The sequence below is a fragment of the Rattus rattus genome, chromosome 5 (assembly GCF_011064425.1).
Source record: "Rattus rattus isolate New Zealand chromosome 5, Rrattus_CSIRO_v1, whole genome shotgun sequence".
NCBI classification, from domain to species: domain Eukaryota; kingdom Metazoa; phylum Chordata; class Mammalia; order Rodentia; family Muridae; genus Rattus; species Rattus rattus.
In genome coordinates this window covers 115,747,925-115,772,496 of record NC_046158.1, presented here as the reverse complement: position 1 = coordinate 115,772,496, position 24,572 = coordinate 115,747,925, and the positions used below count along the sequence as shown (strand labels likewise).

At 40.2% G+C, this 24,572-nt stretch overlaps 1 protein-coding gene across 1 annotated transcript in view; it reads left to right on the top strand.

Annotated features, from left to right (window-relative positions):
* Positions 1 to 24,572, top strand: part of Pak5 (p21 (RAC1) activated kinase 5) — a 190,598-nt gene that overhangs the window by 132,866 nt on the left and 33,160 nt on the right. Inside the window, exon 4 of the mRNA XM_032904288.1 lies at positions 21,207 to 21,992. Coding sequence (XP_032760179.1) covers positions 21,207 to 21,992 — 786 coding nt within the window. The remainder of the gene's footprint in view (positions 1 to 21,206; positions 21,993 to 24,572) is intronic.

Here is a 24,572-nt window from a genome sequence, read left to right as displayed (position 1 = left end):
ACTCAACATAAAGGCCAGTCAAAGCATCCAAATCAGAGTAGCCACAGATGCAGGTGTAGCAAAGCTAAGTCTGGTCACTCCTCATTGCTAGAGAACCACAAAAATCACAGACCTACCCTCACCCCAATGTAATCCGGTCACCCTTACCAAGTGACATAAAATCACACTGCCTCACTGCCAGGCCACATCCTTCTTTCATCTGGTTACTCCCATTAGGGCTGGAGCCTGCACTTTCCCAAGCATGGAGTGAAGGGCCCCATTTACTCACTGGTTTTATTCCTCACCCCTGGATGTTGCTCATCGCCTACACCCTTTCTCTCCTGTCTCTCATTCTTATTTCTCTTGCCAGTGACATCAGGAAAAGGAGCTGCTACTGGACAGTTTGATTTATTAAGAGTGTCAGGTCCAATCTCCTGCTGATAATAGAATATGGTGGAAGGGAGCTGCGGAGGAAACAAACGTAGTGTAAGGGACTCAAAAAGTAATTTTGCAGCTTCCTAAACGTATTCATCTTAGAATGCCCATCCACATCTCAGGTCCCACTTGAGATACATGCACATTGGACAGACAACTTCCCTTTAAAAACACTCAGCCAGATTTGCAAAAATGACTTTTAGTAATTAAAATATATGTGCATTAACTTCAAAAGTTAGATTGAAAATCAAATAAAAAGACCTTAATAAAACTCATGACACTTTAACCATGTCATCACAGCTAAAGATAGCTATAATTTCCCTTGTCTAAATCCACTGTGGAAAGCATCTCTACATCCTGTTCTTTGAATGATCTGATAGTCCTAGATATTGGAGAAAATAGCCATGGAATCCACTTTTCATTTCTTAATTCATATGGTCTTAAAAATCAACCACAGATGGTAAGCATCATATAAGAACCTCTGGCCCTGAGAGTGAGCTGCCAACCAAACGATGCCTCACCACAGTGGCAGCACCATTTCTCTGCTGGTGGTGCTGGGCTGGATAAGAAAGGTAGCTAAGTGAGTTGTAAATAAAATTATCCATGGCTCTTGCCTTGAGTTCTTGCCATGAATTCGCTCAATGATGGATTCTAACCTTGAAGTGTAAGCCAAACAAACTCTTTCCTCCTCGAGTCCTTCCTGTTGGGGTGCTTTATCACAGCCACAGAACGAAAGTGGGATAGGACCAAGAGCAAAGATTCAGCGGGGACTGCCTGCTGCATTCAGTTGTCCTTCTCTCTGGGGTTAATGAATCTGGAACTGTTCCTTGACTTCCTGTTTCTGTTCTGACCTTGGCAATTCTGAAGACAATGAGCTAAACATCTTATTAAATGGTTCTCAATTAAGCTTTGTCTGAATCTTTCTTATATCTGGGTTCTGAAAAGTAAAAAAACATTAGGTCTAAAAAATAAAGCCAAGTCTTTTCACTGTACTTAAGGCAATGTACATATTTATTCAATAGTATTTGCTATTAGAAAGCTTCTATAGCAGTAGTTGTTGATATGACTTTGTTGAATGCTCCTTGATATTATTTATTCCTCCTCACAGTCCCTTCTCTACCCCTTTCTCCCATCCCCATTGTGACCCACTCATTCCCTTTAAGCCATTGAGTTCTAGCTCTCTTCCATTGACATCACCTCAAGGACCATTACTAACTTTCTGGCCACTAAGAATATTCCAAATGAAACACACATATGTGAATGTTTAAAGCTAATGTCCATAAAGGAAGAGAAGGAAATACACATTTGTCTTTGTGGGTTTGGGCTACTAATTTCTTTATTTCAAAAATATCAGTGAAGAAAAGACATTGCATTTAATGATAGGATTTAGTTTTGTTTTATAATTACTGATATTTTTGTTTTGTTTGTTTGCTCAAGATGGTGATCTTTGGGGTTTTTTGTTTATTTTGTTTTGCTGTTTGTTTTTCTTTTGTCCAAGACACAGACAAAATGAATAACTTTTATTAATTAACTTTTGTCTATGTTTCTTATTCTGTCCAGAAAGAGAACCTGGAAATTGTTAAAAGTCAAGGTCCTTGTTCCCTTATCTTCACCATCTAAAGTTGTCATTGACATTGATATGTAATACATACATATATATATACATACATACATACATACATACGAGACACACAGAGAGAGAGAGAGAGACAGAGAGAGAGAGAGAGAGAGAGAGAGAAGAGAGAAGAGAAGAGAAGAGAAGAGAAGAGAAGAGAAGAGAAGAGAAGAGAAGAGAAGAGAAGAGAAGAAGAGAAGTCACCTATCTGAGTTACTTTTCTATTGCTGTGAAGAGACAACATGGCCAAGGAAACTCATTTTTAAAACACGAGTTTATCGGGGTTTATTGTTCCAGAGGATGAGTCCATTGCCGTCATAGAAGTTTAGACATGGCAGACACGGTGCTGTAGCTTGAGCTGAGACTGAGACTTCTGGTCCATATGCACGATGCAGAGAGAAAGCAAACTGAAATGATATGGGCTTCTGAAACCTCAAAGCCCATCCCATTCCCAATTCTTCCAACAAGGCCACAAATCCTAATCTTTTCCAAGCAGTCCCACCAACTGGGGAGCAAATACCTGTGTATATGACCCTATGAAAGCCATTCCCATTCAGACTGCCATACTGCCCAGCACATTTTTGCAAAGAAAATACATTGTATCAAGAAAAACAATAGTATATCTTCCTCTCCTTCATTAGATTCCCACCTCATCCTCACTTCCATTCTTAGTTGCCCTAAGAGTAGCCATTATCTGACATTGATTGTTTTCAATCTTTGAACTTGATTTTATTGGAATTGTAAAGTAGCTGGTATATTAGCATTATGATGATATTAATCTTTATTTAAATAAAATTGATTTTTTACAGTTATGGTCCCTCCAAGGCTACTATCTAGATTTTTATTATTTTATTCATTCATTCAACAAGCACTTACAAAGCATAGAGACTAATGCTGGCAGTCTTTGACATTTTGATCTGTCCAAAGTTTCTTTACTTTAAACCCAGTAGGAAGGTAGTATAATTGTCCACTATGTACCCTAGCACTGTACTAAGTAATAGCATGCATGTACCCTGCTCCTTTTGATTCTCCCTCCAGTCCAATACTTATTTATCTCTACTCTACAAACAAGGGTTATATTTATAGAGAGTATTTCTTCATATTACATAAAATTTTATATTCATCCATGGTAGACCAGTTAGATATTGAAACTTGCATCTGTCTATATGTAAAGCTTATTATAGGGTCACATGGAGATGCTACTTCCCATCACATTTAATACCCTGTGCTTACGTGCTGCTGTGGATGACTGGTCCTGTGAACAGGGACAGGTTGTATTTTCCTAATGTGGCATTTACTCCCTCCCACATAGAAGCATTTCCAAGAAGAGGCCAAGTACAGTCAAATTTCTCCCTGGCAGCCCCATCTACACAGATGTTCACACATAGCATCATTGAATAGGTAGTTTACAGAACACCTGACCATTTTCTCTCGAGAAGCATCTTTAGTCTCCAGGTCATTCTTCTTACCAGCTCTCAGTGCCTTGTAGATGGAGGATGGTCCCTTGCAGCTTTCTAGCTTCCATGCCAAGAAAATGTAATGCAAATCTAAATCATGTTGACTCTCCCATCTATGGCTAAGGGCCAGGAACTAAAATACATAAGTGGTAATAAAGTGAAATTTCTTCAATGATATGTTTATTTGTATGACTGTTTTGTTTTTTGTCTTTTTTCCTGTTTATAGAACAAATTTAATAAATACATTTTTTGCAAATAGATGCTCAATGCCACATATATTCAGGCAAGATGGGTAATTCTTTCAATAAAATTCAAACATTCCACATCAATGAAACCAAATTTGAATTGATTGAGAGAACCCTTTCTTCATTTTATTTAGCTACCATGGTCATATTTGCGTGGTATAGAGCAACCTTGAATGTCAGCTCTGTCAAATGCTGCATGTAAACCAAGCTTCCTGCTAGTTAACCAATCTAGCATGGGAAAGTCCTGCAGTGTGATATGATAAAGATATACTGAACTACCAAACAGAACCTTTCACTTCTCAGAAACTGGCTGACAAAACAGCCTGAGGCTCTATCCATGAAGACCACCTTGTGCAGTGCAACTGTGCATTTATATTGCCTGTGTTCCTGATGCCAAGGAGCCCTGATCTACCTGACACAGGCCAAGAGCAGAACTATTACCAATGTTGTATGATCCGAGAAGGTGGAGTCAAGAACACTTCACTCATGTTTTTTGAGTTTAATCTGTTTTGATGTCTAACAAACAAACTCTAAAATACTAACGTCTTTGAAAATGAGTTTCTCTTTTTTCTTTTTGATGTTTTTGGGTTTTTTTTGATTATTTTATCTAATATACTTTTATCATATTCTTTCACATCTCCCAACTAGTCACAGATCTGCCTCCCATGCCCAACAAATTTCATTCTCATTCTCTAAATAAATAAATAAATAAATAAATAAGCGAGACCCCCCCATACACACACACACACACACACACACACACACACACACACACACACACACGTCATGGAGTATGATTTGTGCTGATCACCTACTCCTGGGCATAGTGCCTGCCCAGGAGTGTGTATCCATCCTACTCTCAGTCCATTGAAGAAAACTGATTTTTCCTCTTCCAGCAGCTATGAATTAATATATTCTTAGCTAGTTGTATGACTTATGTTTACCTTTCCCTCTTCCCACTGGGATAGGTTCTGGCTTCAGCTAGTATGGGTATGCACATGCTGTCACCATCTCTGTGAGTTCATATGTACATCAGCCTTGTTGTTTCTGGAAAATACTGTTTCCTTGGAGTCATCTTACACTCTTTCCATCTCCTCACATGCCTATGTGCCTGAATTTTGAGGGGAGGTTGTGTGATAAAGACATCTTTTACTCTCTATACATTGTCAAGTTGTGTGCCTTTTTGTTAATTATTACCTACTGCAAGAAGTTTCTCTGAAGCGAACTGAGTGATACACTGATTTATTGATATAGAATGATGTCATTTGAAGTTGTTTTACTAGTGTCTTCATGTAGTAGAATAATAGTAGATTCTTCTGTAAGAAAACCTGATCCTATGACCCATGATCTAATCTTAATGTTTTGGGCTTCATTAACAATGAAAGATACTAGTTCCATAAAGGGTTTCATGCCAGAGATGCAGGGATCGTTCATCATACACAAATGACAAACAAAAACAGACTAAAAGATATAAGACATACTATCATCCCATCAGATGCAGAAATGGCCTTTGTGATCAAAGTCTTGGAGAGACTACAGATATGAGGGACATGCTTCAACATAATGGAATCAATTTATAGAAAGCTCATAGCCAACATCAATCTCAACCAAGAGAAACACAAAGCATTTCCACTAAAATGAAGAACAAGACAAGAATTCCACTCTCTCCAAACCTGTCCAATACAGTGTTTTAGCTAGAGTAGTAAGAAGGAGATCGATGGGACACACATGGGAAAGGAAGAAGTATATGTATCCTTATTCACTGAAGATATGAGTCTTTAGGAGATTCTAAAGATTCCACCAGAAGACTGTTAGAACTGGAAACTCTTTCAGCACAGTAGTAGGATAGAAAGTTAACACACAAAAATCTGTAGCCTCCTATATACAAAGTCTGTAGCCTTACCATATACAAATGGTAAACATACTGAGAAGGAAATCATGGAAACAGAGACTCCCATAATAGTCTCAGAATACATATCTTGAAATAACTATAACCAAGCAAGTGAAATGTTTGTATAATAAATATTTAAGACACTTGAAGAAGACATCAAAAGATGGAAAGGCTCCCATGCTCGTGGATCAGTAGGATTAATATTGTAAAAATAGCCATCCTCCAAAAGCAATATACAGATTCAATGGAATCCCCATTAAAGTTACAACACAATTCTTTACAGAAATCGAAAGGGCAATTTTCAGCTTCATATGGACACACACACACACACACACACATCAAAATCAAGATAGCTAAAACAATCTTGAACAATAAAGGAACTGCTTGAAGTATCACCATGCTGGATTTCAAGTTGTATTATAGTGCTCTAGTAATAAAGCCAGCATGCTACACTCCTAAAAGTACACACTGAATCACATTTAAGGCCAAGACATAAATCTATACAACTACAGACACCTGATTTTGACAAAGAAGCCAAAAATGCACACCCAGAGAACAGACAGCACCTTCAACAAATGGTGCTGGTCAAAACAGATAGCTATACATAAAAGAATGAAAATAGACTCAGATTTTATTACCTAGAACAAAACTCAATTCCAAACTGATCAGAACCTCAACAAGCATGTGTGGCTTATGATTATGTGTTTGGCTGACTTCTCCTGATTCTAGGTTACCTGGAGTTCACTATAGATTCCACAGCAAGTTTGTATCCTGAAAGTATGCATGGGCCAACACTACCAAGACAGACCTTTCTCAGGGCCAGATGGCAGAGACTCAAGAACTTAGACTCACATATGATAGCATCGACTTTTGTCAGCTCATCAAATTCAGTGGCTAACCTCACAATCACAGGATCAGAGATATGTCCTCCAGAACCTCCAAGGAGACCTCCCACTGTTACCTGTTGGAAAATTATCAGGAAGGGGTGAAACCAAAATGATATTTTAGTCTATTGTATCTCCTATGAAACTCCAGGCAACTACTGTATGTTCCTTTTCCTCACTCATAAAATGGGGCATGAGAGTAATAATGAACACTTCCCAAAAGTGTTAGATAAACAAAATGAGAGATGGGCACGTAGGTGCATGCAAAGAATAATTTCATCCTTACAGAGCTTTTCTTTTATTTTAGAACTTTTCTGTGTTTTCCCCTTTATTCCACAGAAAGGCTATCCTCTACCTCCGAATTCTAATTCTTAGAATTCGTACAGGATTGCCTCTCATTCTAGGCCTGATTTGAGTCACCATATTGGAACATAATGCAAAGGCAATATGAACAGTAAACAGCCCTATAGGAAATAGACTGTGGAAAAGATAGGGGGTGATCCAGATATTAGATCTATTATTGTGAAGCCCATTTATTAATAAGCCTCATGGCATATGTGCTGTCACCTCAACCTGGTAGCCTAAAAATGAGAGGTTTGCAGACCATGCATTGACCCAGCCTGACACCATGTGAATTACTTTTACACATTCATAATCTTCCTGTGTCAGATCAGAGTCAGAATCTTAGCTTCTAAAAGAAGAGTTATGGGTCCTTGCCATGTGGAAGTAAAATGTGTAGCCTCTAAAGACAGGAAAGCACTCCATTAAACTGAAGACAATCCCTCGCGAGGTGCCTGCATTTTGACTGTTCTATTTCCCCACAGACAAGCCAGGTTCCCTGTTACCTGTAGACAAATGAGTAGAGGAGGCACAAGAACACAGGTGCTATTTCACTGCAGTGGAATACCTAAAAAGCAAAAAGGCAGAGGAGGATCAGTTTCCATGACAACGTGTTTTGCAGATGAGAAAGTTTAACCCTTTGCTGGGAGCTTTTGTCTAAGAAGGAAAATAGTAAGCTTCGATTCAGTACCTTGAACTAATGACCACTGTGGATTAATTGGTTATTATGATACATAGTTCTATACACCAAAATACTAAAACGGAAGAGCTGAAAACACATTCAAAATGACAAAACTGGTGGAAGAAAATAAAGAAGATGTAAATAAATGGAAAGTTATCTGATTTCCATGGATTCAAAGTGTAACATTATTTTTTTTTTTCCCGGAGCTGGGGACCGAACCCAGGGCCTTGCGCTTCCTAGGTAAGCGCTCTACCACTGAGCTAAATCCCCAGCCCCTCAAAGTGTAACATTATTAAGAAGATAAAACTATTCAAAAATGCCTATAAATTCAGTTTGACCCTATAAAAATATTAATGATGGTTTTTGAAGAAATAGAAAAAAACAGCCCTACCTGGGTTGTGCTCAGAGGTAGACTACCTAATTTGCATTCATAAGGCCCTGGATTTCATCTATGCAAATGAAGAAAGAAGAAGAAGCAAAAAGAAAAAAATAGAAGAGGTGAGGGGAGGGAAAGAGAGAAAGAAAAAAGAGAAGAAAGAAGAGACAGAGACTGAGTTACATGCAATCTCAAAGGGTTCTAAGGACCTGAACCTTATTTAATTGAATGTTACATGTTATTTTTAGGTATGTGTGTATTTTCTGCATGTATGTTTGTGCACTACATCTGTGCCTGTAGAGTCCAAAAGAGGGCACCAGATCCCCTGGAACTGGAGTTACAGGTGATTTTTCAATTGCCATGATATTGGAAAGTGTCCAGATCCTCTGAAAGAACAGCCAGGATTCTTACCAATGATCCATCACTCTAGACCCCAAAATTCTCTCGTAAGTAAATACAAAATTGGAAGTCTAATATTTCTCAATCTGAAAACTTTACTATACAATAAAGACCAAAATAGCCTCAGGCTGGTATAAGGATAGACAGAGAAACTCACAGAATAAAATCATCCCAGAAATGCACTGACATAGGTGCCAAGACTATTCACTGAGATAACAGCCTTTTCAATAGTATGGAGAAGCTGGGTATCCACATACAAAAGAATGGAGTTAGACCCTTAATCAATACCATATATAGAAATTAACTCAAATGCACCAAAGACCTGAACATGAGCCCCAACTCTGAAGTGCTTGGAAGAAAAACAGACATATTGAGACATTGGATTTGGCAATGACTTCTTGTTTGTTATATGAAGCCAAAGGGATGCGCGTGCACACACGCATGCACGCACGCACGCACGCACACACACAAAGATACTGCCTGCCTAAATAGTGATAGATAGACTTTCTAATATCTGCAAATCACCTATGTGACAAGACAGTATAGGTACTTAAACAACTGGAAGGTAAAACTATATGCACAACTGGAGTTTGAATATATTCACTCTCTAGCACGTTTAAGCTTCTCAAAAAAAAATGTATGTACCCTTTAAGTAAACAACCCTGACTTTAGGAAGATGAGCCCATACTTCTGCCAATTATTTGGTAACAGTGTCCAACTGTGGTAGATCGATGCAAGAGTGGTCTCACTTTCCCTCCCCTATCTGCTCACATGCCCTTCGCAATAAGGCTCAAAAGTGACATCTCTGTGGAGACGGAAGCTGCCTTCCCTCAGACATTGAGTTTAGCCATATGACTTGCACTAGAACCAGGAGATGTGAAGCTATGCCTAATTCAGCCAATGCTTTTAGACACTGCGCAGCTTGGAACCCTGTCTGGTTGCCATGTGGACTAGCCCAGCAACAAATGAGAAACATGGAGCAGAAACTTGTTGCCCCAGGTTAGGCCACTGTAGAACAGCTATCTTAAAGGAGCTGCCTCATCAGTTGAGAAAAGATGGACACATATCAAATTGTCAACATGCAACATTCTGAGGAGCAATCGATGGCCGTTTTCTTATGCTCCCCTTTTTCTCATGTATGTGATTTGAGTTTGCTGTGCTTGCATGTGCATAGTCATGCTCCTAGGTGTGCAGATGCAGGTATGTGTATGGTACCCATGAATATGTTGTATATAGAGGCCAGAGTTGACGTGGAGTATCTTCTCCAACCACTCTTTGCCTTATCTCTTGAAGCAGGCTCTGTCATTGGAACCATAGTTTGCTGATGCAACTAGTCTGGTCCACAGCCTGCTCCAGGAACCCAGTAACTGCCTCCTGGATGCTAAGCTCACAAGTGGGCAAACTGCCACCCAGTGATGTGGGTGCTGGCGATCTGAAATCTTGTCCTCACACTTGCACAGCAAGTGCTTTGCCCACTGAGATACATTCCCGGTCCCTAAATTCTTATTTTAAATTGAGGTGCACATAACAAAAACTTACCACCTTAAGTATATAATTTAGTATCATTAAATACCTCCAAAATGTTGTAAAAACCACTTTATTACCCCAAGCCAAAACTCTGGATGTACTAAACACTAATTGTGCCTTTCCTAGGCCCCCAGTGACCTCTAATGTATTTTCTATCTACATGAATTTTCCTGTTCCAGGATATGATCGAAAACTGACCTGTGCAAAAGTGTTTTTTATCTGGCTTACTTCACTTAACACAATGCTTGCAGTGATCATACATGTTTTAGTATGATACATTTTTTGTTTCCTTTAAAAAGAAATACTCTATTTTAAAAAATACCATTTTTTAGTTGTTCATTCATCTATTGATGGACAAATAGGTTGCATCTACTTTTTGGCTATTGAGAATACTGTTGCTGTGAGCACTGGCATCAGAGAATCGTGACAGCTAACATCACGTCAGCCCTTTGTAGGAATGGTACATTCTTAAAAAAGCCAATACGCAAAATACTAATCAACAGAATAGTAAAGCTAGAAAAAGCCATACAGACAGGCTATCTCAGTAGAGACAAGATTCATAGACCCACAAAGGTTGTTATCTGACAAAACTGCATTGTTGCTGTTGACATTGGCTAGACTAGCACCCAGATGGCTGCACTCACAATCCAATGCTCTCTCTGCAGTATGATCTCATTATTGGAGTTTGATAGCCAATAACCTCTCTTTGCTCTTAAGGAGCTTGCAACCCCAAGTTTGCTTTGCATAGCAGCATCAGCAGCCTTGTGAGAAGTCCAGAGCCATGTGTCATACAACAGATCTGCTCAAGGGAAGTCTGTGTGCTACAAGATGCCAAGAGATTTGAGTGCCAAGAGAAGTTTAATGGAAATGGTATAAGGAGACTGATTTTCAACCATGGCTGCTCATTGAAATTACCTGAGAGAGATTTAAAACTGCCACTGCCTGGGATGCCTGAAGGGATCCTTCCTAATTTGCTTTTAGGATAAGAGTGGGCATAAGGTATAGGAGTAAAACTGGCCCTACCACTTGTCTACTAGGAGGGGGCATGGGTGAGGGGGAGATGTCCTTCCCCCTCCCCTCCTAAGGCAATGGGAGAACTGATCCTGGAAGTCATGAGAACAGGAAAGCTGGACCTGCCCACCAGCTTCCCATTTGGGAGAGCAGACCCTGCCCCTTGCCTGGGCAGCACAATAGAACTGGCCCTATTATCCAGGGGTGAGCTAGGGGTGGTGTAGAGATGCTTGAGAGTATGGGATTAGGAGGTAGGCGACTTGGCCCTGCCCCTTGCTGGCTGCTGCATTGGGTGAGCAAGTCAGGAAACTGCCAAACAGCTCCCCCTGGTGGTCTGGGTGTGGGAGAGCTGGTGGACTGCCCAACTCCGTTACCACCGAAGCCCAGACCCAGGGCTTGAGTTGGTCCACCCCAACAACTCCTTCATTTATGAATTTCTGGAGCACATGAAAGAGCCGGTCCTACAGATCCAAAGATGCAGCATCTCCATGGCACAGGACAACAACAAGATATCCAAGAGGAACCCCAGTGAGGGGCATATTGATCGTGTAGCAGAAGCCAGAGGCCTCAAACCAGCCTGATGACTCATTGCAATGAACATTTGCAAGTAAAAATGTGTGGACAAAAGAGTATACCGTGGGGCACACTGGGACACCACTGCTTTCACCACGAGATGGGTTTTACGTTTTGGTGGTTGTTGTTTATTTCCTGCGGGGGGGCGGGGCTGAAAAGGCAGAAGGCAAATATGAAGGGATGCAGAAATGAGTGGGGTTGGGGTGCATGATGTGAAATTCACAGAAAATTAATAAAAATCTTTTAAAAAGGCTTTTGTAAGTTCCAAAGACACCACCTCTCTGCAGTGCTAAATACGGTGGTAGCTTTTCACCAGGTTTTCCTTTGATGGAATGGACTAGGATTCTCCATAACTGGACAACTTTCGGGGGACCCCTGTGGATGAGCTCACTGCATCGTCCAGTGTAAGCAGTAGGATGAGGGGTACATGAAGTGCTGGAAATCTTCTAAATGTGTTTTTACACAAGATAAAGAGTAAGTAATAGAATTTGTAGTGGAGAGGAAAATCTTAAGCTTCTGGAGCTGTGTATGCAGCTTAACGGATATCACTTGCCTGAGACACATGAGGTCCTACCTTCAATACCCACTGTGGCAAGAACAAAAAAAAAGAACAAAAGTGGAAAGAAAAAAGAACTTTACTATATTTGATAAATTATTGACATTACCGCATAATGAAATCCCACAAAATAAAATTATGGCCAATTATAACTATAACTAAAGAGTGAGATCCAATAAAAATGCGTGTTTTAGAAAGATAAGTGGATACAATAGGCCCTCTGCCTGAACACAGTGCCCGATCTGTATATTCAATGGCTCTTCTGGGCCCAGGCAAATGGCTCTGAGATTCTGGAGAACCAGAAAACCAGCATTTCCTTCAGGAACGTGAAGCATTGTCATTCTCAACTGTGCGTCTCTGAGGTCCGTCTGTGGGCTCTGCGTGACCTGTGAACCATGTCTCCTTGGTTTCACAGTGTCTTCTTTGTTTACTGTATAGTCATAGTGTAAAAGCACAGCCGTTGTGGTACATTTGTGGAAGGAAAGATAGCATTATTTGTGTGACTCTTCTGGGGTGTACTGCTATGTGGGCCCCAGCTTTATCTAGGTATTACTCGAGGAAGAGGACTTGCTGTTCATCTTCTTCAACATGCCAAGGTAACTCAGAAATAAGACGTGATTTCCCTGTCAATATTTCTACATGGTTCCTGCTAGAACAGATGCTCTGGTAAATGCTATGGACTCCTGCCTGCTGGACTTGAACTTGCTCTCTTAGATGTTTGAACAGACATAAATATGCTCTGCTCCATCCTGGTACCACAGCATCTCTGACATGATAAACACCACAGAAGTGCTCTTTATGCTGCAAACCAGTCATTTCCCACATTTTATTATGAACTGTTGTTTCTGCTCATATAAAACAAAGAAATGATCCGTGGGGTGTGTGAAAGGGAGCCAGGAGTAAGCCAAGGGCACAAGGTCTGTAGTGTTCTGACCTAGGTGGAGGCAGGAGTTACCCAGCATTTTTATTAAATGCAAACAGTAGCCCAGAGGGCCGTGGTAGACTAGGATTCTGCATTTCTCTGCAAACTTCTTGGTGATGCTGCTGTTCCAAAGCCTCATTTTGAGTGACAGAAAGAGAAACTGCAGCACTATGTCCCAGAGAGCTTAGAAATGAGTGGCCTGGTACCACTAACAGAAATGCAATTGTGTGAGAACGGATGCTGGTTTCAGGGATGTGCATGAACTGGCCGGAGGATGCGGAGACTCCAGAGCTGTTCCTATGGAGTCTGCTGAATGCAGATGCTGCAGATTCTCCCGCTGCCTTAGCCATCGTAAGGATAATAACTCTTAAAAACCATAAAGACCTCAAACTGCTTTCTTAAACTTTTTATTCTATTTCAAAGGGAGGAAATGCGAGATCAAGCACACTTATCTTAAGATAAACAGGGAGATTACTGTTAAGAAAGGTAAAAGGGAAGGAAGAAAAGGAAGAAAGAAGGAAGAAGGAAGGAAGGAAGGAAAACGATGAAAGGAGAAAACTCAAATTGTGTATGAGTATAAGATAAGTCAAAGACATATTGCAAAGTCAGTGCTTTTGGTGTGCCTGAAAAAAGCTTTAGAGACTCAAAAGTTTTCTCTAGGTGAGCATCTGGTTCCTGTACAGAAAACAGTAAAGGTCTGGGTACAAAGAGAACAGCCAAGTCTTGATAGCATTAGTAATAAATATAATTTCCTTGGCATTTGGTAATTTAAGATACACCCTGTCTTGATTCCCTTTCTGTCTCTGTGATAAACATATCCTAGAAAAACAATTACAGGGGAAAGAAGTGAGATGGTGGTTATGGTTGGATATAGATAGATGGATGAAGGAAAGAAGAGAGGGAGGGAGAGGGGGAGAGGAGAGAGAGAGAGAGAGAGAGAGAGAGAGAGAGAGAGAGAGAGAGAGAGAGAGATCAGAATTAGTATCATAGTTTAAGCTGGACTAGAACTTAGTATGTAGTCCATTATGGCTTTGAACTTTAAAATTAATGTTACAGTGTTTTGGGGGTGGGGGAGGAGGCATGTGCCATGGTGTGAGGTGTGAGGGTGTGAGTGTGGACATCTGAGGACTTGTGGGAGTCTGTTGTTGCACATATTCAATCATGTGGGTCCTGGACTTAAGTCAGCTGACATAGTGGCAAACCCTTGTTCCAACAAAGCCACACCTCATAATCCCTCTCAAATCTTACCACTCCCTAATGTCTAAGCCTTCAAATATTCCTATCCAAACCAACATAATTGTTGAAAGAAACTACTCTACTGTGGGAAACCCAGGCTAAGATAACATGAAAGATTTGAAGAACTACCTGCTATCTGTTAAATTTTGTTTCATTAATCATGGTGTGCTCCTCTCCCTAAAATGCATTTCTTTTTCACTAAATGAAATTGAGCTGAGTATTTCCATTGTGCTCAATGACACCTGGTCGAAGAAGTAGCTATAATAAATATCCAAGAACATTCTATTTCAAACTGACTTTAGCCTCAAGCTGGCCTGAGCAACCTCAGGCTGCCTGCCTGTGTTGCAAGCAGGAAGAATTCAGTCTCTAACCTCTAGCAGTAAATAGGAAGTCAGCTTCAAACCTGGTTTCTTGTGTAATTCTTCAGTGAAGGTGTTGGTATCACAGAGATGTAGATATAAAAAAATGACAAACAGTGAAATATTTTCCAATTTACTATGAAATCTAATTCCGTGTAATTTCATGACTAAAGTTCGCGAAAACTTCCTTTACTTGTGCGAGATATAACTTTATATTTAGTTAGTAAATGACTGGTTTATTTTGGATCCCACATGATTATTACCAGTTCTATACAGTCTGTTGAGTGTCTTTTTGTTTTGTTTTGGTTTAGGGTTTTCAGTGTTTCGGGGTATTGTTGTTGTTGCTTTGGATTTTTTTTCCTTTTTTTGGCTATTTGTTTGTCTTTTGCTTTTGCTTTAGAAATCTTCACAATACCTCCCATTCTATCATATTTTCCAGCAGTAATGTAATGTTCAAGTCTTATGCCACTGCCCCAGCCCAATTAGTCCAGTGGGAAAATGTAGAAAATAGATGGAATGCTTCAAAATCCAACCAAGAATTTGAATGTTTTTGGAAGGCTACAGGGGTTATATTTGTCTGATTTTGTTGTGATTATGGACCCAGATGTTAACAGTCACTTGGGTGACAGGCAAACCGGTTCTCCCCATATAGGATTAGAATTCAGGTATGGAGTTTAAAGGAAAATTCTTCCTAAAGGTGCCTTACTTTATTTTCCAGCCTCGGGAATTTTTGCTTTCTGGCCTCTTGGGAAATATTTACTGTGACAATGGAAAGCACATCCTTACGGTGCAGAGAAAATGCTGTTTTTGAAAAGAAAATGTAAGGTCTTATTAGGGCAAAGCTGTTAATTACACACTTCATTATTGTCAAGGTTAATATAGACAGGGAGAACAGAGGCACTTTCTCATCTCTTCCCCGGGAACAAGGGGAGACAGCTGTTCTCCAGGACAGATCCATTAACGCTTATCACCAGCCGCCAGCCTGCACAAGCTGTGCCATGAAATATGGCCGCTGTCACCAGGAGGCAGAACTGATGCCGAGCTGGTCCAGGTTACATGGGAAAGACAATGAGAACCTCAGCTTCAGATGCAAATAGATGGCCTTGCATTGGTTTTTAATGCTTGGAGGTTCCACAGCATAAAAAAGGCTTTCACTGATACCCTTGTAGTTATTGTGTTACTGATCTCTCTAAAATTACACAAATCCTATTTAAAATAAACATCAGATACTGGTTATAATAAACAGCAGTCCCCTCCCATGTGATGCCTGGTTAAGCCACATTGGACAATTCTGTGTGTTTGGATTTCATTATTGTTGCTTTAATGGTTATGATTCCATAAGGAAAACACAAGTCAGCAAAAATAAATATGCCTTCGGTTCTCAGTTAACTGGACTTGCTGTCAAAGAGGCTATAAAGCCCTTCTGTGTGTGTGTATGTGTGTGTGTGTGTGTGTGTGTGTGTGTGTGTTGTGTGTGTTATGAAAAGTTGTTTGCAACAAACATTTACACTTTCTGAGCCCACTGCTTATTAACAATGAATTAGGCGTTCATCTGAAACAACAAAAAGCCCATGTGTTTCAATCAAGAATGATTTGCATACTTGGTCAAAATCATTTTAAAATTCTGAAAATTAATATCCAAGAAAAGAAAATACCTCTACTTTTCTTGCTTTATTTTTCATTCGCTTTAATTTGTTTCTTTCCCGTGAGTAAATTAAATATTTTTCCTTTCAAATATCAAAAACCACACATTTGCTTTTGTTGCACCTCGGTTTTATTTATCTGCAACTAAGGATAATTATAGTTCGTTAGAAATATGATGCTAAGAAAGCATTCAGACCTGAAACAGCATGCAGACCCAACTGGGGAAATACAAAAGCAAAATGGTGACTTTGTTTGTTTGTTTGTTTTAATGGAAGGGGTAGCGCCTGACCTTTGAATTTTATTATTATCATATCATTTATTATTTTATGTATTCACTTTACATCCTGCTCACTGACTCCCTTCCCCTTCTTCTCTGAGCAAGTAGGGGGCTCTTTATGCGACCCTGGCACATCCAGTTTCTGTGAGCACGTCCTCTCCCATTGACGCCAGACAAGGCAGCCCAGCTAGAAGAACATATCTTACAGACATGCAAAAATTTTTGGGATAGCCCCACCCCAGTTGTTCAAGACCCATGTGAAGACCAAGCTGCATTTCTGCTAACTAACACATAAAATGTCTTTCACCTTCATAATGAATGAAAAAGCCCACAGCAGCTATAACACCAAAGATAGACAGATGGTGATAGACAACAGATAGATGATAGATAGATAGATAGATAGATAGATAGATAGATAGATAGATTGCCTTTATGTATAGAAAGAATAGCGTGCACATGCATGTGTGTGTGTGTTTACAAAATGCTGACTCCTACTAAACTCAAATTATATTTTCATTGTAATATACAATATATATAGAAAATATTTTCATTGTCTGTATTTTCATTGTAAAGGTTCCGTGAATTCAGGAAGCCTAGAATATATATATATATATATATATATATATATATATATTGTTTTGAGTGCAGTGAGCTACAGGACAGCAGTGCCACCTGTGCCAGCATCCCAGGCTCTCTGCAGGCCTTTTGAATCTGAATCTCCTTCCCCAGAACCTTGGGCTGACTTGTGAAGACATTATGGTCTGAGAAACCTCAGCTGGAAATTTCCCTCTGAGGAATTGTCTCCAACAGGGCTTACTGAGTTTCTAGTAGTCGTTATTTTTCATGTCTGTCGTTCAGTTTAAGTTTTGAAAGTCTAACTGCACTAATTTTCTGATTCACACATTATCTGTTTAAGAAGGACCAGTACAGTACTGACACGGTTTAAAAGCATTCAGTTATAGTTTTTTTAGTTCTAATAAAAGGCATCTGTTTTATGTTGCAGTTGTAGAAAATGTGAACTGCATCTTCCCCCTTTAATTTCAGAAATTTGTGGTTTGCACCTTGTTGCTAACAATTTTATTTGCTACTTTTATCCAATTTTGTCCCATATATGCAGCCATGGCTAAATTTCTATTGTTTGCAGCTTCCTTCTTTCTCAAAATTTCAGTTTTCTTTCCCAGATTTCCAGCTTAACTTAAAACTTACTGAAAAAACAGTCAAATAAGAATTTACTGGTACGTACCAGTACTTTCTATGGCAGGAATCATGTCAACTAATTTATTCATATGAATAAATTGCTACAAGGAAAGTATTGATTCTTCCTATTTCGTAGATTAAGAAGCCATGTCCACAAAAGTTTAAGCAATATTCCTGATACTATATGGTTTATAAGTGTTGCAAGTTTAAGTTTTAAATGAAAAGCAAAAAAGTTACATATGGTTGTGGTAAATTTGTATGTGGAGATGTGAGCCAATGCCTATCCAGATACAACGCCAGGTAAGGAGACCTTTCTGCCCAAGGCAAGCTTGGTGAACCAATGAGTTTAACTGTGTTACTTACGTGTAGGCACGTGGGCAAATGTGGGCAGCCACAGAACTCCAGCAACTGTCAATTGCTCATCCATCCCCAGAGAGGGCCCAGACCACCTCTGCTACCTTGTGTACAATACCCCAGGCCTTGCATAAGCAGGCTTACTCTTCGAGTCTCGTGTGGGCAACCACAGGTTCTCTGACTTCAAGAAGGTTGTGAACCTTGTTGTATCCATGCCTGGAGAACGGAGCTCCACAACCAGAGACCTTTCTTATCCCTCTCTTCAAATAACACCTCTCTCATAGCACTGTTGATATTTCTCACTTTATATTATCAGGCAGATGGAATCTCATCCATTACATTTACTCCTAGTTTTATGTGAAGTGAACATTTCTTTGAATATAGTGACCAATGCATAGAAATAGCAGACTTGGCAGCTCTAAGTCTAAGAGGATGCAGGAAAAATAAGAAATGCTGGAAAGCAAGAGACTACAGATGCAAAATAGAGGAAGTTAGAAAGAACATCGTAATAGTACCAGATTAGGTTCAAAAAAATAAACACGCCTTAATAGTCATGCAAGTGTATGAATATTTAAGTATGCCTATGTTAGTGTACAAATGCAGATTTTTCTAGTTCTGCTCACTGGGAGGGCCTGGGAAAAATGATACCCTAGTAGCTATGAGGTAAACCCTGAGTCCCAATTGGCATGCCTTAGACCATTGATGTATAGAAGGAGGGCTTCCTGGAGAATTGGCTGATGAAGCAACAGAGGTTGGGGAAAGTGAAATGAAGGCAGAACACTTTGTGGTGACGGAGAATGCTAGTGTGCTTTACAGTAGAAAGACGGTTGTCAAAGGGACACAGACACCAACATAGAAGAACCTCTTGGGGCAAAAGCTCCAACTGTCTGGGTGACAAAGCAAATGGCACAGCATGGATCATAGCTCAAAGGATTTAATAAAGTCCTGTGAGTCTGTCGTATTGATATAAACAAATGACTGAGTAAACAAATAAGTAAGACACAAGCCTCCTATGCAGAACTCCAAATGCTTTATGCAAAGATACGCCTTATGCAAAGAGGTGGCACTTAACCCCTACTGCCACTGCCACAGGGGTGGGGCTGCACCTTGTGTCCCACTCCTAGAGGGAAGGAAGGAATCGTAAGTTAGAGGTTAAACACCTAACCAATAAAATTTTACCTAAGTGACCAAGGTAACGTTAACAGAAATAAGCCATGTTGACAGTGTGCACCAGATCTAATGGGATGAAATTGCTACTTTACAGCCTTCCTCCCTACAAACCCATTAACCCAGTTTAACCATGACGAAAACATCAGACAAATCCAACCGAGGGACATTCTGAAATTACTTGTTCACTGCTTCTCGAAATTGCCAAGAACATCCACCACAAGGGAAGTCTCAGGAACTGTCAGAGACTCAAAAGACATAATAAGTATTTATTTCTCATGGATGGGAATCCGGAGCCCTAGCAAAAAGCTGATGGAGTCAGGGTGACTTTTTATGAACAGTAATGCAAAAACACCATACATGAAACACTGGGTGAGAGGGGTATTTTGGGGTTCTCTGCCCCATCTATGAAATGTCACTGTTAGAATTTTCTAAAATAAGTTTATTTAAATGGACATAAATAAAAATAACTAATCTAAGACTGTTTGTCAGAGGGAAAATGTCCTTTCTTTCAGCATGGAGTTCAAGGCACTCTTCTGTGTCTCCCAGGCTCTAGGGCAGCTTGATCTTCTCCCTACGCTTTGAGCTTTCCCTTGGTACTAGGATAATTTTGAATTCCTTACAACTTGCTCAAACAGTATTTTTCTCCTAAAATCTTGATAGCCACGCTTTGTTCTTTGTTCTTTTATCCACCCCCACAGATTTCAGTGCAAACCATGTAATGACAAGCCAAGGTACAGCCAACTGGCTTCCTAAGTGGCTTGCCGTTTCTTTCTGTTCCTTGTATTCTGATGTTATTTAGGTTTATTAAAGGGAACACTTTGTCACTGAGATCCAGACACAGTCACATCATTACCTAGCAAAATCCCAGATTCAGAGATGGTAACACACACATGTGGCTACTGCAAGAACTGTAGTAATATACTTAACAGTGTCACATTGGATTGCAAAGGAAACCACATAACTATTCTCCATTCTATTCCATATTCACAGTTTCAGAAAGTGTCTTCAAGAATAGTCCATAAAGTCTTATAGCATCAGTCAGATATGTCTTCCGTAGATGTATAAAGACCGCACACCCATTTCTACCCACGTTTATATACAATGCTTATAAATCATCTGAATAGTGAATTTTAAAATAATATGCTTTTTATAACCAAACACTATCGACTGCTAAAATTTACAGTCATCAGCCTGTTGTTAGAAGCTGAAGGTTTGCACAGGCCCTCAGGCTGAAATTACTGGTGTGTGTGTGTGTGTGTGTGTGTGTGTGTGTGTGTGTGTGTTCGCGCGCACATGCACATGCACACGCGCCAAACTACATTGCGAGCGCACATGCACATGCACACGCGCCAAACTACATTCTAAATGTTTATGCCCTTAAACAAGTGTTTCTGCCAGAGAGGTTTCTTTGCAGTGGGAAATGGTTAATACAGAGATTTATACTGATCAACAGGCTGAGAAAAACATGGCTGTTGATTGCTCAGCCCCAAACAGGCCATTAGCAGGGAACATCACAGACAAAGAAGCAGAGAGATGGCAATGGCTGGAGGATAAGGTGGAGTGCTGTGAAATGCTATCTTCTGGACATGGTATGGCCAACCCAATAAGGAATACATTGCAGCTGTGCCTCCATTCACAAAACCTACCCAAAAACCAAGACACTAGGCGCCATACTAGTTATAAGGAAGAAAGGTCTGTCAGAGAGGGGGCAAGAGAGGGAAACAAGGTGAATATATTCACAAAACACATATGTATGAAATTATCAAAATTTAAATTGAAAGTAATTTAAAAAGAATGTTATTGTTTATTTTTTATTGGCAAAATAATTGGAAAAGACCCTCTCTATTCTAATGCAACAGGTAAGCACAAATTGGAAAGCCCAGATTACTGTTGAATATTTGATTTATTTTTTCCCAGGAAATTAGGCAACAATTATCTTTTTTTAAATTTTTTTTTAACTAAAAGTTCCTCTCATGTTTTCTTCTGTACTGTAAACTAAAGGAAGTAGGGGGACTATCTTTCAGCAAGTATAAAAGCAGGGCTAATATCTTAAACAATATTCCTCCTATTATTCCTAGACAATCGTCAGAGGAAATAAATCCTGCAAGGAAAGCTCTATCAACGGTCTGCTAGAGGATTTTGACAACATCTCCGTGACTCGCTCCAACTCCTTAAGGAAAGAAAGTCCACCCACCCCAGATCAGGGAGCAGCTAGCCGCATTCAAGGCCACTCCGAGGAAAACGGCTTCATTACTTTCTCACAATATTCTAGTGAATCCGATACTACTACGGACTACACAACTGAAAAGTATAGAGACAGGAGTCTCTATGGAGACGACCTGGATCTGTACTATAGAGGCAGCCATGCAGCCAAGCAAAACGGGCATGCTATGAAGATGAAACATGGAGATGCCTACTATCCCGAGATGAAGCCTTTGAAAACCGACCTGGCCAGATTCCCCGTCGACTATCACACACACTTGGACTCACTGAGCAAAGCAAGTGAGTACGGTGACCTCAAGTGGGGTTATCAGCGAGCCTCCAGTAGCTCCCCTCTGGACTACTCATTCCAACTCACGCCTTCTAGAACTGCAGGGACCAGCAGGTGCTCCAAGGAGAGTCTGGCATACAGTGAAAGTGATTGGGGACCCAGCTTTGATGACTATGATAGGAGGCCAAAATCATCCTACCTGCATCAGACAAGCCCTCAGCCAGCCATGCGCCAGAGATCCAAGTCAGGCTCAGGGCTTCAGGAACCCATGATGCCATTTGGAGCAAGTGCATTTAAAACTCATCCTCAAGGACACTCGTACAACTCCTACACCTACCCTCGATTGTCTGAGCCCACAATGTGCATTCCAAAGGTAAGGTTCACCACCTCTTCTCTGTGACTGACCCTGCCAGGAAGGCTCTAGATGGCCAGCGTCTTGAGAGCCTGCTGCATTTGCAGTGAAAATCATTATCCAATTTTACCTTATTTTCTCATGAATTCCATAATCAAAGGCTTTAAAACAAGGTCCATATGTCATTAGAATCAGAATTAGACTTTTGGGATCTACTACAAGATTTCTGATCAAAACAGCACAAAAATTGTATTTAATGGAACAATTTACAAATAATAAATACAGTCTGATCATATTTACTAAGTTCTATGATGAAGGGTAAACAACTGTAGGATATTACAGACAATAGCATAATAGTCCCCAATTCTTCAATGTACATGTAGAGATATGGATAAATATCTCATATATATATACATGTATATACATATATATATATATATATATATATATGTATGTATGTGTATCCAGGATATCTATATATAACTCAAAGGACAGTCTTTTATATAAGAGCATGCTTTCAATCATTCTTTTAAATCTATTTTTTTCTTCATCTTTATTAAATTGGGTATTTCTTAATTACATTTCACTTGTTATTACCTTTCCCGGTTTCCAGGCAAACATCCCCCTAGCCCCTCCCCCTCCCCTTCTATATAGGTGTTCCCCTCCCCATCCTCCTCCCATTACCTCGCCCCAAGAGTCCCATTCATTGAGGGTCCAGCCTTGGCAGGACCAATGGCTTCCCCTTCCACTGGTGCCCTTACTAGGCTATTCATTGCTACCTATGCAGTTGGAGTCCAGGGTCAGTCCATGTATAGTCTTTGGGTAGTGGCTTAGTCCCTGGAAGCTCTGGTTGCTTGGCATTGTTGTTCATATGGGGTCTCAAGCCCCTTAAGCTCTTTCAGTCCTGGGGTTGGGGATTTAGCTCAGTGGTAGAGCGCTTGCCTAGGAAGCGCAAGGCCCTGGGTTCGGTCCCCAGCTCCGAAAAAAAGAACCAAAAAAAGATCTTTCAGTCCTTTCTCTGATTCCTTCAACGAGGGTCCCGTTCTTAGTTCAGTGGTTTGCTGCTGGCATTCGCCTATGTATTTGCCATTTTCTGGCTGTGTCTGTCAGGAGAGATCTACATCCGGTTCCTGTTGGCCTGCACTTTTTTTGCTTCATCAATCTTATCTAGTTTGGTGGCTGTATATGTATGGACCACATGTGGGGCAGGCTCTGAATGGGTGTTCCTCTGTTCTTAATTTTGCCTCCCTATTCCCTCCCAAGGGTATTCTTGTTCTCCTTTTAAAGAAGGAGTGAAGCATTCACATTTTGGTCATCCTTCTTGAGTGTCATGTGTTCTGTGCATCTAGGGTAATTTCTTTTAAATCTTAACAACACTTTCTATATGATTATTTTCAGTAGTAGATAGCAGCTAATTTCTGGACTATCTAATTTTTATTCCAGAGTTCTAGGAATCCTTTATAGAGTCCTATGTGTGTTAGGCAGGCACCCCATCAATGAGACAGCCCCTACCCCAAAGTATATTCTTAAATAAGGTTCATATAAATTTGCTTTGAAAATTGAGAGGTCCACCATACCCCACACCTTGAAGAAGACTATGGGGAACGTACTGTTTTTTGGTTAACAGCACACCATTTCCATGAGCACATAAGCCATTTACAAACAGCCCAGGGAGTATACACATGGTTGGTTCATGGTAACTTACAAAGGATTGACCTCACCTGTGCACCTGAAGCAGAAAGGCAGGATTTGAATATGGATTATGGATTACCTTGAGTCTCAAGACAACCTTGGTGGGACATGACTACTAGTGGTCAATACACCTACATCAGTGCTTTCTCCTCAGCACCTTGTCTGGTAACATAGACAACCCTGCGAGACCAGCCTTTAGGCTGCCGTTGTCAATTGCAGTTAAATTTTTCTTCTACTTACTATCTAAAATGTTTAAGAGAAGCCATTTGGGAAAACAGAAAGTGAATTAAGCTATATGTTAGAAGAAACAAAGGGCCCGTTATTTTTGCTCCCACGGAAAAAAATTAGAAATGAATGCTGAGAAAATGAGGCATGAAAAACACACTCCAGTTAATGTAAATGATTGTCGTGTTTTTAATCTCACCATATTAAATGTATTTGAAGGACCATAGTTAGGGTACCACCAATACTTTACTTCATTCTTTCTATTACAATTGCTGGACACAGGTCTCACTAGCCAATAGTCAAACCCACATAGCACCTACATGTATATCCTGGTATTTAACACAACTCTACCATAGATTCTCTGTGTGTACCATGGAGAGGAGCCCTTCATAGTTCTAGAATCAAACAAATAAATATGTTCTACTGCTGAATCAACTGACATGCTCGGAATTTATTGTAAAGAATGCACTGGGCATGGAGCACACTCCTGTAATCTTAGAACTCATAGAGTTGTAGCAGGAGAATCACAAGTTCAAGTCCAGCCTGGACAACAGAATAAGTCTCAAGGGCCTAGTGACTGTCTCAAAACAAAGGGCTAAGATGGGGCTGAGAAGTAGAGTACATTCATACCCATGCAGGGCCCCGGATTCAGTCCTCATCACTACACCATGAACAAATGGGAAG